At 40.8% G+C, this 12,900-nt stretch overlaps 1 protein-coding gene, 1 long non-coding RNA gene and 1 pseudogene across 3 annotated transcripts in view; 1 reads left to right on the forward strand and 2 right to left on the reverse strand.

Annotated features, from left to right (window-relative positions):
* Positions 1 to 12,900, reverse strand: part of DNAH12 (dynein axonemal heavy chain 12) — a 257,576-nt gene that overhangs the window by 230,067 nt on the left and 14,609 nt on the right. For both annotated transcript variants that reach the window (XM_055383181.2, XM_004034353.5), the window contains exons 3-4: positions 6,927 to 7,008; positions 6,712 to 6,738 (exon numbers count right to left, since the gene is read on the reverse strand). In XM_055383181.2, the coding sequence (XP_055239156.2) occupies positions 6,712 to 6,738; positions 6,927 to 7,008 (109 nt within the window). The remainder of the gene's footprint in view (positions 1 to 6,711; positions 6,739 to 6,926; positions 7,009 to 12,900) is intronic.
* Positions 1 to 12,900, forward strand: part of LOC129532659 (uncharacterized) — a 36,556-nt gene that overhangs the window by 10,989 nt on the left and 12,667 nt on the right. The window lies entirely within an intron of this gene.
* Positions 2,766 to 3,111, reverse strand: LOC101124916 (RING-box protein 2-like; annotated as a pseudogene).

The following is a 12,900-nucleotide window of genomic DNA, read 5'->3' on the forward strand; positions in this document are numbered from 1 at the left end:
CATCTCTGGCTCCTGACCCCCTTTTCAAGTTTATTTTATACTTTCCCATGAGCTCAATCAGCAGCTGGCCTTCTTTCAGTTCCTGGAACATACCCAGTTGTTTTCTCCTTCAGGTAACTTAAACTTAGCTGTTCCCTCTGTTGGGAAATTCTCAACCCCAGGTCTTTCCACGGCTGGCTCCTTTCTACCATTCAGGACTCCATAAATGTCACCACCTCAGGGACGCCTTCTCTAACCACATGCCTAATATGGCCCCACTCCCTCACCAGTCACTATCTACCATATTACCCTGTATTTCCTTCATAGTACTTATCACAATTTTATTAAATGAAATAGAAAAATTTTGTTAATTTGATTATTATATGTCTTCCTCATTAAAATATAAGCTTCATAAGGGCTTATATGTCCATCTTGTCCATCAATCTTCAGCATCTAGCACAGGATCAAGTATGCATAGATATTTGTTAAGAATCTCATGAATAAATAAATTATACAGACAAAGATGATATTTTCTCAATACCCCAAACCTATAGCAGTTCTAGAAAGCAGGTCAGGGTCAAGCACTGAAATATTAGATAGAAAACTAAGCTTGAATAAAATTATTATATGACTATATAGTGAAAGGAAATTTATTGAATGTGGTTTTTGTTGTGGAAAAAAGAAAGAAAAAATGAAATTTAAATTCATTATTCTAATTATGTATCTATAACTTATACCTTTCTAAAACCATTTCATCTCCTAAAACAAAAATATGTTGACCCTTAGATTATATATTAAAGTATATAATCTTCCTTAGCAAAACACTATCTAAGTCAAGTGATGTACTTTCAAAATTTTTCTTGAAAACTTCCTGGCCCAGCACGGTGGCTCATGCCTGTAATCCCAGCACTTTGGGAGGTCGAAGCAGGTGGATCCCTTTCAGCTCAGGAGTGAGAGACCAGTCTGGGCAACATGGGGAAACCCCACCTCTACAATAAATAAATAAATACGAATTATCCGAGCGTGGTGCCTCGCACCTGTAGTCCCAGCTCCTCGGGAGGATGAGGCTAAGAGATCGCTTGAGCCTGGGAAGCAGATGTTGCAGTAAGCCAAGATCACTCCCCTGCACACCAGCTTGGGTGACAGAGTGAGAAACTGTCTCAAAAAACAGAAAAAATTTTAAAAAAAAAAACTTTCTATATTGTGCTCTCACTGTAGTCCCTTCACACTTCTATTATAACAGCTGTTATATTTTACTGAACATGTGTTTTTATATTTATTCATTCATCAATCATTCATTAAGTAACTATTTTTGGTGCTCGATATCATAGTAGTTGATTAAGAAGCAATTCCTGGCCGGGCACGGTGGCTCACACCTGTAATCCCAGCACTTTGGGAAGCTGAAGCAGGTGGATCACTTGAGGTCAGGAGTTTGAGACCAGCCTGGCCAACATGGTGAAACCCTGCCTCTACTAAAAATATAAAAAATTAGCCAGGCATGGTGGCATGTGCCTGTAATCCCAGCTATTTGGGAGCCTGAGGCACAAGAATTGCTTGAAGCCGGGAGGTGGAGGTTGCAGTGATCTTAGATTGCCCCACTGGATTCCAGCCTGGGTGACAGAGCAAGACTACTCTGTCTCAAAAAAAAAAAAAAAGAAAGAAAGAAAGAAAAGAAAAGAAAGAAAAGCTGCTGTTGGCTTCTGTGGTCAAGACAAGAGATGAAGCTGTGATCTAAGGCTAGGACAAGAAAATGACTGTTTTGAGAACCATATAGAGCTCTTGGGAACTAAGTATATGGGAGGGAGGTAGTTGGGGAGGGGGAAAAAGAAGTTCAGATTCAGATATTTCAAGTATGAGTAACCAGATTGATGGTGATAACAACTAGAATAGAAAATGTGCAAGAGGTGTCTTATGGAGGAAGCTTGTGGTCTCATTTTTTTGACACGTTGAATCAGAGGTATTTGTGCAAAAAAGTCTCTGGGAGTCATCAATATATGAAAGGTAGTTGAAATCAGAAAAGGAGAGAATCATCCATGGCGATTCAAGGAAAGAGAAGAGTGGCTACAGCCAGTCAAGAAAAAGGAACCCGTGGAGATGACAGAGAAATAATAGAGAACCAGATGAATAAACATAAAGGAATGTTAGAAAGGAAATAAATGGTCAGTAGTGTCAAAAGTCAGCTGAAATTCTCACTGTTTTTTATTTCAGCCATTCTAATAGGTATGTAGTGAAAACGAATCAAGGTTTTAATTTGTATTACCATAACGGCTAATGATGTTGAACATCTTTCGCGTGCTTATTTGCCATCCATATATCCTCTATGGTAAAATGTCCGTTCATATCTTTCTTTTTGGGAGGAGGGGGTTTAAACTGCACTTTATTTGTTACCATAGCATTCTTTTCTAACTGATCAACCGTAAGCATGCAAAAAGTTCTCCTCTGAATGAAACTGATTCCACAGCCTGTTGTATAGAAATGGGTAAATTATAAAGGTGATTCAGTTTGAAGTTCTCTCCTTTTTTATAGCACTCCTAAGCTATGTGTGCGACACACACCACAGAGGTAGAAAGGATCATCTTTAATAAATTATCTTCTTAATTGTAGAGAATTTCTGAAAATAAAACTGACAAAATGCTAAACCAAGCCTTTGATGTGTCACAAAGGACCACAGATCCATCGACTCCTATTTGAAGAATTAATCCCCTAGAGTGTTCTAGCCTTTGAAGGGCACTTGATAACAAGATCCACCAAGGCTCTGAACAACTGCACTAAGAAGCCTTCTAACCGCTCTCATTTGCCGATTCTTCGGGCCACCCAGTCCTGCTGGCAGAGAGGGCAGCGATTGTTCTGTTTCACCCACAGGGACATGCGGCAGTTGCGGAAGGAATGATTACATTCTCCCAAGACCACAACAGAGTCCTCTTGTTTGTTTTCAGCTTGACATCTGAGACAGGCATCCATCACCTGGACTCTGCAGATGGCGCACATATCGCACTCCACGGCCCAGCTCCACATGGCCACCACGTTCCACTTCTTGAGCTAGAACATCTTGTCGCCTCCCGACTTGGAGCCTGCGCTCCTGGAGTGAGAGGTCAGGGCGTAGGGTTCCTCGCCGTCTTCCACGTCTGCCATGGTTAGCTCCGCGGAGCCGATGGCCGACGTTGGGTTGGGGAAAGCCGGAGGCTGTGGCGGCTCTGTGGGGCCGCCCGACGGGCTACAGCGTTACCTTATTTTTCTTCTACCTATTTTCTTTTCCTTTCTTTTTTGAGACGGAGTTTCGCTCTTGTCGCCCAGACTGGAGTGCAGTGGCGCAATCTCGGCTCACTGCAACGTCTGCCTCCGGAGTTCAAGCGATCTCCTGCCTCAGCACCCCTAGTAGCTGAGATTACAGGTGTGTGCCACCACACTCAGCTAATTTTGTATTTTTAGTAGCGACGGTTTCACCATGTTGGCCAGGCTAGTCTCGAACCGCCCGCCTCGGCCTCCCAAAGTGCTTGGATTACAGGCATGAGCCACTGCGCCTGACCATTTTTACCCATTTTCTTTTCCTTTTTATTTTTATTATTTTACTTATTATTATTATTATTATTATTATTATTATTATTATTATTATTATTATTATTATTTTGAGACGGAGTCTTGCTCTGTCACCCAGGCTGGAGTGCAGTGGTGCGATCTCGGCTCACTGCAAGCTCCGCCTCCCGGGTTCACGCCATTCTCCTGCCTCAGCCTCCCGAGTAGCTGGGACTACAGGCGCCCGCCACCACGCCCAGCTAATTTTTTGTATTTTAGTAGAGACGGGGTTTCACCGTGTTAGCCAGGTTGGTCTCGATTTCCTGACCTCATGATCCGCCCGCCCCGGCTTCCCAAAGTGCTGGGATTACAGGTGTGAGCCACAGCGCCCGGCCCGTTTTTACCCATTTTCTAATCAGATTTTTTGCTTTCATACTGTTGAGTTTAAAGAGTTATTTATATATTCTAGATACAAGTCCTTTGTTGGATAGCCGATTCGTGAATATTTTCTCCCAGTGTGTAGCTTGTTTTTTCATCCTTTTAACAGGGTCTTTCACTGAGCAATAGCTTTTAACTTTGATGAAGTCTAATTTACTGAGTTTTTAAAAATTTTCTGCGGGAGGCTGAGGCAGGAGAATTGCTTGATCTGGGAAGGTGGAGGTTGCAGTGAGCCGAGATCGCGCCATTGCACTCCAGCCTGGGCGACAAAGTGAGACTCTGTCTCAAAAAAAAAAAAAAATTCTGGATTGTGCTTTCGAGGACATACCTAAGAATTCTTTGCCTAGGCTAGATTTTTCTTAAAGTTTTATAGTTTATGTTTATCCTATGCCTTTTTCTAATTTTTTTTATAGTTTTATGTTTTACATTTACTCCTATGATCAATTTTTAGTTAATTTTTGTACAAGGTGGGAGCTTTATGCTGAGGTTTTTTTTATTTTATGGATATCCAGTTGCTTTCCGCCATTCGTTGAAAAGACTATTCTTCCTCCACTGAATGATTTTCGCAACTTAGTCAAAAATCAGGGGGATGGTGGCATGCTTTTGTAGTCCCAGCTACTCAGGAAGCTGAGGCAGGAGGATCACTTGAGCCCAGGAGCTCAAGACCAGCCTGGGCAGCAAAGAGAGACCCCTGTCTCTAAAAAAAAAAGAAAAAAGAAAAAATCAGCTGGCTATACTTGTGTGAGTCTATTTCTGGGTCATCTATTCTGTTCCACTAATCGAAGTTTTTTTAAAAAGACAGGTAGAGGCTGGGTGCGGTGGCTCCACCTGTAATCCCAGCACTTTGGGAGGCCAAGGTGGGTGGATCACTTGAGGTCAGGAGTTCAAGACCAGCCTGGCCAACATGATGAAACCCTGTCTCTACTAAAAATACAAAAATTAGCTCGGCGTGGTGGCAGGCGCCTGTAATCTTAGCTACTCAGGAGGCTGAGGCAGAAGAATCGCTTGAACCCGAGAGACAGAGGTAGCAGTGAGCCAAGATCGCACCACTGCACGCCAGCCTAGCTGACAAGAGGGAGACTCTGTCTCAAAAAAGAGACAGGTGGAGGTCCAAGAGAGAGAAGTATAGAAAAAATATCTTTTGGCCAGGCGAGATGTCTCACACCTGTAATCCCATCACTTTGGGAGGCTGAGATGGGTTTATTACCTGAGGTCAGGAGCTCGAGGCCAGCCTGGCCAACATAATGAAACCCCATCTCTACTAAAAATACAAAATTTAGGTGGGTGTGGTGGCACATGTCTGTAATCCCAGCTACTCAGGAGGTTGAGGCAGGAGAATCACTGGAACTTGGGAGATGGAGGTTGCAGTGAGCCGGGATCACGCCACTGCACTCCAGCCTGGGCAACAGAATGAGACTCCATTTCAAATAAATAAATAAATACATAAAAGAAAAAATATCCTTTGAATTTGGCAGTTAGTAGTTACTGATGACATTCATGATGAAGTGATGGAATTCCTAGAAGCCATATTGCCAAGAGCAGTGGGCTCAGGAGTGAATGACTGTATGCCTGGCTAGGAACAGTGAGGATACTAAACACATACACACAAATATTAAATACATTTGGCAATTTGTACATTAAATATTTATTAATGTTTTGGGAATGTTGTGTATCAGTAATTATACCTAGTAAAAAGAAAGATCCACATCCAAATTCTCCAGAAACGTTGGATGGGCAGGTAAGGAGGAAGAAGAGCATTTTAAAAACCAAAACCAAAACAAGGAAAAGCTAAAAAGAGTTTCTTCCAAATATCCTGAATTCATAGAGGCTGAATTCACATCTTCAGCCTCTATCCCCCAAAGTGAATTTTAAGGGACTTGAGAAGCTTATACCCCATCTGAAAACATGCTGCATGATTTCCTCTTTCATGTCTCCAGCTCCGTACGTTTCTGTTATCCTTTGCTAGTAAAGAAATTTTAGATGCTTTTGTCTTTCCACCAATCATATCATAAGTCCCCTGTTGTCACTCATGCAGTGTCTTTTTTTTTTTAATCTCTAGCACCTAGCATGCAGCAAGCACATAACAGATTCTCAATACATATTTGCTGAGTGGCTACTATATCATTATATCAATATTAGAATACTCAATTATTACCCTAATGAAAAAGAGAGATGGATTTCCTTTATAACTGCCACTTTGAGTTTTTTTCAGTTGTTTGGAATAAGAATGAAAATATTTACGTAATTAATCTGCAAATAGTGAATGCCAACAAAAATGTAATTCTTAAAACCCATATTGGCTGGGCACAGTGGCTCAAACCTGTATTTCTAGCAATTTGACAGGCCAAGGTGGGAGGATCACTTGAGTCCAGGAGTTCAAGACCAGCCTGGGCAATATAGTGAGATCTCATTTCTACAAATAATTTTAAAAATTATCCAAGCACGGTGGCATGTGATTGCAGTCCCAGCTACTCAGGAGGCTGAGGTGGGAGGACTGCTTGAGCCCGAGTGGCGGGGCTGCAGTGACCCGAGATCGCACCACTGCCCTCCAGCCTTGGTGACAGAGCAAGACCCTGTTTAAAACAAACAAACAAACAAAATCTATATTGCCATATTGTTGTTCATGACATGTTTGCTCCCTTGGGAAGAGAAAATAAAAACCTCAGTTTCTAAATTTATTTATTTTCTAGAATGGGACTTAGCAGGTGGTCTTAGAAGAAACTACTTTGCAATAATTTCTTTGAACATTTTCAAACAAGAAATATAAAAACTTGAACTCACTCCTTTTTTTTTCATTTCACTGGTCATCTGTCAAAAACAAACAGGATATAATTAAATCAAGGAGAACATTTTAAAATTAAATTGTTTAAAAATTAAATATATAGTTTAAATATATCTATTATTCCTTTTTAAAACATCAGTTATATTGAGATTGTCTTAACTACAAATAAAAGTGATATAAGGATAAACTTTTTAACGAGAAAACATAAACTTACAGTTTGAGGATAATCAGGTGGTGGTAATAGAGGTATTCTTTTACCCAGTGTTCTGTCTAAATTTCTTTTGGCTCCATCAATTCTGAAATTTATAGTTAGAAATATGACTCTCTTGATAACACTAGCATAAGTTACTAAAACATTACAATTTAAGCATTTTTCCAACTATACTAAGAGATATTCAAGAGTTATCTTACTGAATTTTTTATGAGAAACAAATCCCAACAGACATTATCAATGAGACCTTAATTTTTAAATAATGCATATATATGTAACAGGGTAAAACTAAAAATCAAAATCAAATTTTTTCAAGTATAACTTACTGACCATTTAAAAATTAATCCCAATGAATAGTGGGCACTTATATGTATTATCTCTGTTCAAATGTCTGCCAGTCTGTCAGAGAAGCCTCCCCGTACCCCCATATTAAGTAGCACCTCCTTCGATATCCATCCTTTTTATCCTCACTTATCTTGCTTCAAAGCACTTACCATCGTTTGATATAGAATATTTTGTAAACTGTTTTATTCACTGTGGTTATCCTCAGTACCTAGAACAGTACCTGGCACATAGTAGCTGCTCAAGAAACAGTTTACCTTCAAAACTGTTTATAGATTTTTTTGCATCCATAAGATATAATTTTCTCTTTAAATTAAGTTGTATAATCCTATTGTATAATCCCTTAATCTGTCAATAAATATTTATTGAATGCCTATATTATGTAAATCACAATACTAGATCCTATTAAAATATAACAACAAATCTCAAGGACTGATGAACTGATTAAGTGAGAAGAAAAAAACAGAATGCCATATAGGTACCCTGTGGTTCACAGAGGGGACAAGTTCACTTTCATCTGTGAAGGCCACATACATGTTACCATTAGCAATGAGCTTTAAATGAAAGAGAGGATTTCAGGTGGAGACATAGTTTTCCTGGGATCTAAAAAAACAAAGACCCCAAGAAACAGGAGGCAAGGAAAGGATCAAAGGGGGAAAAAGGAAGCAGGGGTCATTCAATCCACCCAAAGGTGACAGTGTCAAGTGGAGATAAGTCTGGAGAAGTAGATTGAAATATCCAGCTAAAGGCCTCAAAAACAAGCTTTTTAATCCGATAGACAATGGGGAGTAATCGAGAGGTTTTGAGCATGGAAACATATTTAGGAAGACAAATCTAATAGTCTATAAGGCTAGATATACTAAAAGAGATGGCCAAAGAAAAAAGCATACAAGGGAAATTAAAAGAGAATTCAGAAAAAATTGGAGGGTGTCAAGTACGACAGGAATGAGGAAAAACAACAATTGAATGAGCAAAGGAGATACCATCAGGTAGGTAAGAGGAGAACCGAAAAAAAAAAGAAAGAAAGAAAAAAATCTGAAGGAAAGGGTGTCCACTGGAGCCATAAAACTAAAGACTGGTAAGTAGCATAAAGACAAGGACCATGTCTATTTTGCTCACTGCTCTCCCCACACCACTTAAATAGTATCCACGAAGATGTAGGAGCTCAATAAGCATCTGGTGAATGAATGATCAGAATAGCATATTTGGAAATGATCTTGCATATCTAGTTTGGTACCTTACCTAATAGATGAATCCTCTCAGCAATATCAAGCTGTACCCATGGTACTCCAGGGGCACAGCTTGAGAGAACCATGAGAGTACTGTGAGATGGGTGGGGATGTTGGAAGAGAGGTGGCAGTCATCACTTTATTTTTAAAATTTTTGTGGGTACATAGTAGGTGTATGTATTTATGGATTACATGAGATATTTTGATACAGGCATGCTACGCATAATAATCATATCAAGGTAAATAGGGTATCCATCACCTCAATCATTTATCCTTTGTGTTTCAAACAATTCAGTTATACTCTTTTATTTTAAAATGTACAATTAAATTATTTTTATTATAGTTACCCTGTTATGCTAGCAAATACTATGTCTTACTCTTTTTTTTTTGAGACAGAGTCTCGCTCTGTCCCCCAGGCTGGAATGCAGTGGCATGATCTCGACTCACCAAAACCTCTGCCACCCAGTTCAAGCAATTCTCCTGCCTCAGCCTCCCAAGTAGCTGGGATTATAGGCTCAGGCTACCAGGACTGGCTAATTTTTTGTATTTTTAGTAGACATGGGGTTTCACCATTTTGGCCAGGCTGGTCTCAAACTCCTGACCTCAAGTGATCCACCTGCCTAGGCCTCCCAAAGTGCTGGGATTACAGGTGTGAGCCACTGTGCCTTGCCCTTTTTCTTTTTTTGTACCCATTAACCATCCCCAATTCCCTCCTCTCATCTCCCCCACTACCCTTCACAGCCTCTGGTAACCATCCTTCTACAATCTATTTCCATGAATTCAAAGAGTTTAATTTTTAGCACCCACAGATAAGTGAATGACTTTAATTTTTAGTGCCCACAGAAAAGTGAAAACATGCAATGTTTGTCTTTCTGTGCCTGCCTTATTTCACTTAACATAATGACCATCCATGTTGTTGCAAATGATAGGTTCTCATTCTTTTTTTATGGCTGAATGGTACTCCATTATGTATATGTACCACATTTTCTTTATCCATTCATCTGGGTTTTTTGTTTTTGTTTTGTTTTCTTTTTTTTTAAGTAAGTTTATTAGAGAAGTAAAGAAACAAAAGAATGGTTACTCCATAGACAGCGCAGCCCATTCATCTGTTTATGGACACTGAGGTTGCTTCCAAATCTTTTTTTTTTTTTTTTTTTTGAGACGGAGTCTGGCTCTGTTGCCAGGCTGGAGTGTGGTGGCGTGATCTCAGCTCACTGCAACCTCTGACTCCCTGGTTCAAGCTATTCTGCCTCAGCCTCCCAAGTAGCTGGGACTACAGGTGCGCACCACCACGCCCAGCTAATTTTTGTATTTTTAGTAGAGACGGGGTTTCACCCAGTTGGCCAGGATAGTCTTGATTTCCTGACCTTGTGATCTGCCCACCTCGACCTCCCAAAGTGCTGGGATTACAGGCGTGAGCACCGCACCCGGCCTCTTTTTTGTTTTTTTGTTTTGAGACAGAGTCTTACTCTGTCACCCAGGTTGGGGTGTGGGTGGCGCAATCTCAGCTCACTGCAAACTCTGCCTCCCAGGTTCAAGCAATTCTCCTGCCTCAGCCTCCTGAGTAGCTGGGATTACAGGCACCCACCTCCACGCCCAGCTAATTTTTGTATTTTTAGCAGAGACAGGGTTTCACCATGTTGGCCAGGCTCATCTCGAACTCCTGACCTCAGGTGATCCGCCCCTGTTTGCTATTTTCATGTCTTCTTTTGAGAAATGTCTATTTAGATCTTTTGCCTATTTTTTAATCAGATTATTAGTTTTTCTTTTCCTATAGGGTTTGTATTAGGCCATTCTTGCATTGCTATAAATAACTAAGACAGGTGTGGTGACTCATGCCTGTAATTCCAGTCCTTTGGGAGGCCATGGCAGGAGGATTGCTTGAGCCCAGGAGTTTGAAACTAGACTGGGCAACACAGTGAGTCTTTGTTTCCAAAAAACAAAAACAAAGGAAATTTTTTAAAAAGAGAGAAATATCTGAGACTGGGTAATTTATAAAGAAAAGAGGTTTAATTGGCTCCTGGTTCTGCAGGCTGCACAGGAAGCATAGCAGCATCTGCTGTTGGGGAGGCCTCAGGAAGCTTATAATCATGGTGGGAGGTGAAGGAAGAGCAGGCATGTCACATGGCGAAAGCAGGAGCAAGAGCAGGGGTGGAAGGCACACTTTGAAGCAACCAGATCTCACGAGAACTCACTATCATGAGGACAGCATCAAGGGGATGGTGCTTAACCATTTATGAGACATCTACCCACATGATCCAATCACCTCCCACCAGGCCTCACCTCCAATACTGAGGAATACAATTCAACATGAGATTTCAGTGGGGTCACACATCCAAACTATATTAGAGTTGTTAGAGCTCTTTATATATTATGGTTATTAATCCCTTGTCAGATGGGTAGTTTGCAAATATTTTTTCCCATTCTATGGGTTGTCTCATCATGTTGTTATTTCCTTTGCTGTGAGGAAGCTTTTTAACTTGATATGATCCCATTTGTCTATTTTTGCTTTGGCTGCCTGTACTCGTGGGGTATTACTCAAGAAATCTTTGCCTACTCCAATATTCTGGAGAGTTTCACCCAGTGTTTTCTTGTAGTAGTTTCAAAGTCTTAGATTTAAGTCTTTTTTTTAATCTACTTATTTTTTTTGAGACAGAGTTTCGCTCTTGTTGCCCAGGCTGGAGGGCAATGGCGCAATCTCGGCTCACCGCAACCTCCGCCTCCTGGGTTCAAGCGATTCTCCTGCCTCAGCCTCTTGAGTAACTGGGATTACAGGCATGCACCACCATGCCTGGTTAATTTTGTATTTTTAGTAGAGACAGGGTTTCTCCATGTTGGTCAGGCTGGTCTCGAACTCCTGACCTCAGGTGATCCACACACCTTGGCCTCCCAAAGTGCTGGGATTACAGGCGTGAGCCACTGCACCCGGCCTAGGATTGTTTTTTCTATATCTGTGAAGAATCTCATTGGTATTTTGATAGAGATTGCATTGAATCTGTAGATATTTGGGGGGTAGTACAGACACTTTAACAATATTAATTCTGCTGGGCCAGGCGCGGTGGCTCACGCCTATAATCCCAGCACTTTGGGAGGCCAAGGCGGGCAGATTACCTGAGGTCAGGAGTTTGAGACCAGCCTGACCAACATGGAGAAACCCCATCTCTACTAAAAATACAGAATTAGCCAGGTGTGGTGGTGCATGCCTGTAATCCCAGCTACTCGGGAGGCTGAGGCAGGAGAATCACTTGAACCCGGGAGGTGGAGGTTGCGGTGAGCCGAGATCATGCCATTGCACTCCAGCCTGGGCAACAAGAGCTAAACTCTGTCTCAAAAAAAAAAAATATTAATTCTGCCAATAAATGAACATGGAATATCTTTCCATTATTTTCTGGGATTTTCAATTTCTTTTTTTTTGAGACGGAGTTTTGCTCTTTGTTGCCCAGGCTGGAGTGCAGTGGCATGATCTTCGCTCACTGTAACCTCTGCCATCTGGGTTCTAAGCAATTCTCCTGTCTTAGCCTCCTGAGTAGCTGGGACCACAGGTTCCCACCACCATACCAGCTAATTTTTGTATTTTTAGTAGAGATGAGGTTTCACCATGTTGGCCAGGCTGGTCTCAAACTCCTGACCACAGGTGATCCACCTGCCTCAGCCTCCCACAGTGCTGGGATTACAGGCGTGAGCCATCGCGCCTGGCCGATGAATGACCTTTTTAATGTGTCGTTGAATTTGTTTTGCTAGTATTTTGTTGAGGATTTTTGTATCAATATTCATCTGTGATACTGGCCTGCAGTTTCCTTTTTTTGATGTATCTTTGTCTGGTTTTGGTATCAGGGTAATACTGGCCTCAAAAAATGAGTTTGGAAGTATTCCCTCCTCCTCTATTTTTCAGACTAGTTTAAGTAGCATTGGTATTAGTTCTTCTTTAAATGTTTAATAGAATTCAGCAGTGAAGCCATCAGGGCCTGGGCTTTTTTTGCTGGAAGACGTTTTATTATGGCTTCAATCTCATTACGTTATTGGTCTGTTCAGGTTTTGGATTTCTTCATGGTTCAATCTCTGTAGGTTGTATGTGTCTACAAATGTATCCATTTCTTCTAGATATTCCAATTTATTGGCATACAGTTGCTCATCATAGCCACTAATGATCCTTTGAATTTCTGCAGTATCAATTGTAATGTCTTCTTTTTCATCTCTGATTTTATTTATTTGGATCCTCTCTCTTTTTTTCTTAGTCTGGTTAAAGGTTTGTCTATTTTGTTTAACTTTTCAAAAAAATCAACTTTCTGTTTCATTAATCTTTTGTATTGTTTTCTTCATTCCAATGTCATTTATTTCTCCTCTGATCTTTATTATTTCTTTTCTTCAGCTAATTTTGGTTTGGTTTGCTCTTGTTTTTGTCACTT

Source organism: Gorilla gorilla, chromosome 2 (genome assembly GCF_029281585.2).
Source record: "Gorilla gorilla gorilla isolate KB3781 chromosome 2, NHGRI_mGorGor1-v2.1_pri, whole genome shotgun sequence".
Taxonomy (NCBI): Eukaryota; Metazoa; Chordata; class Mammalia; order Primates; family Hominidae; genus Gorilla; species Gorilla gorilla.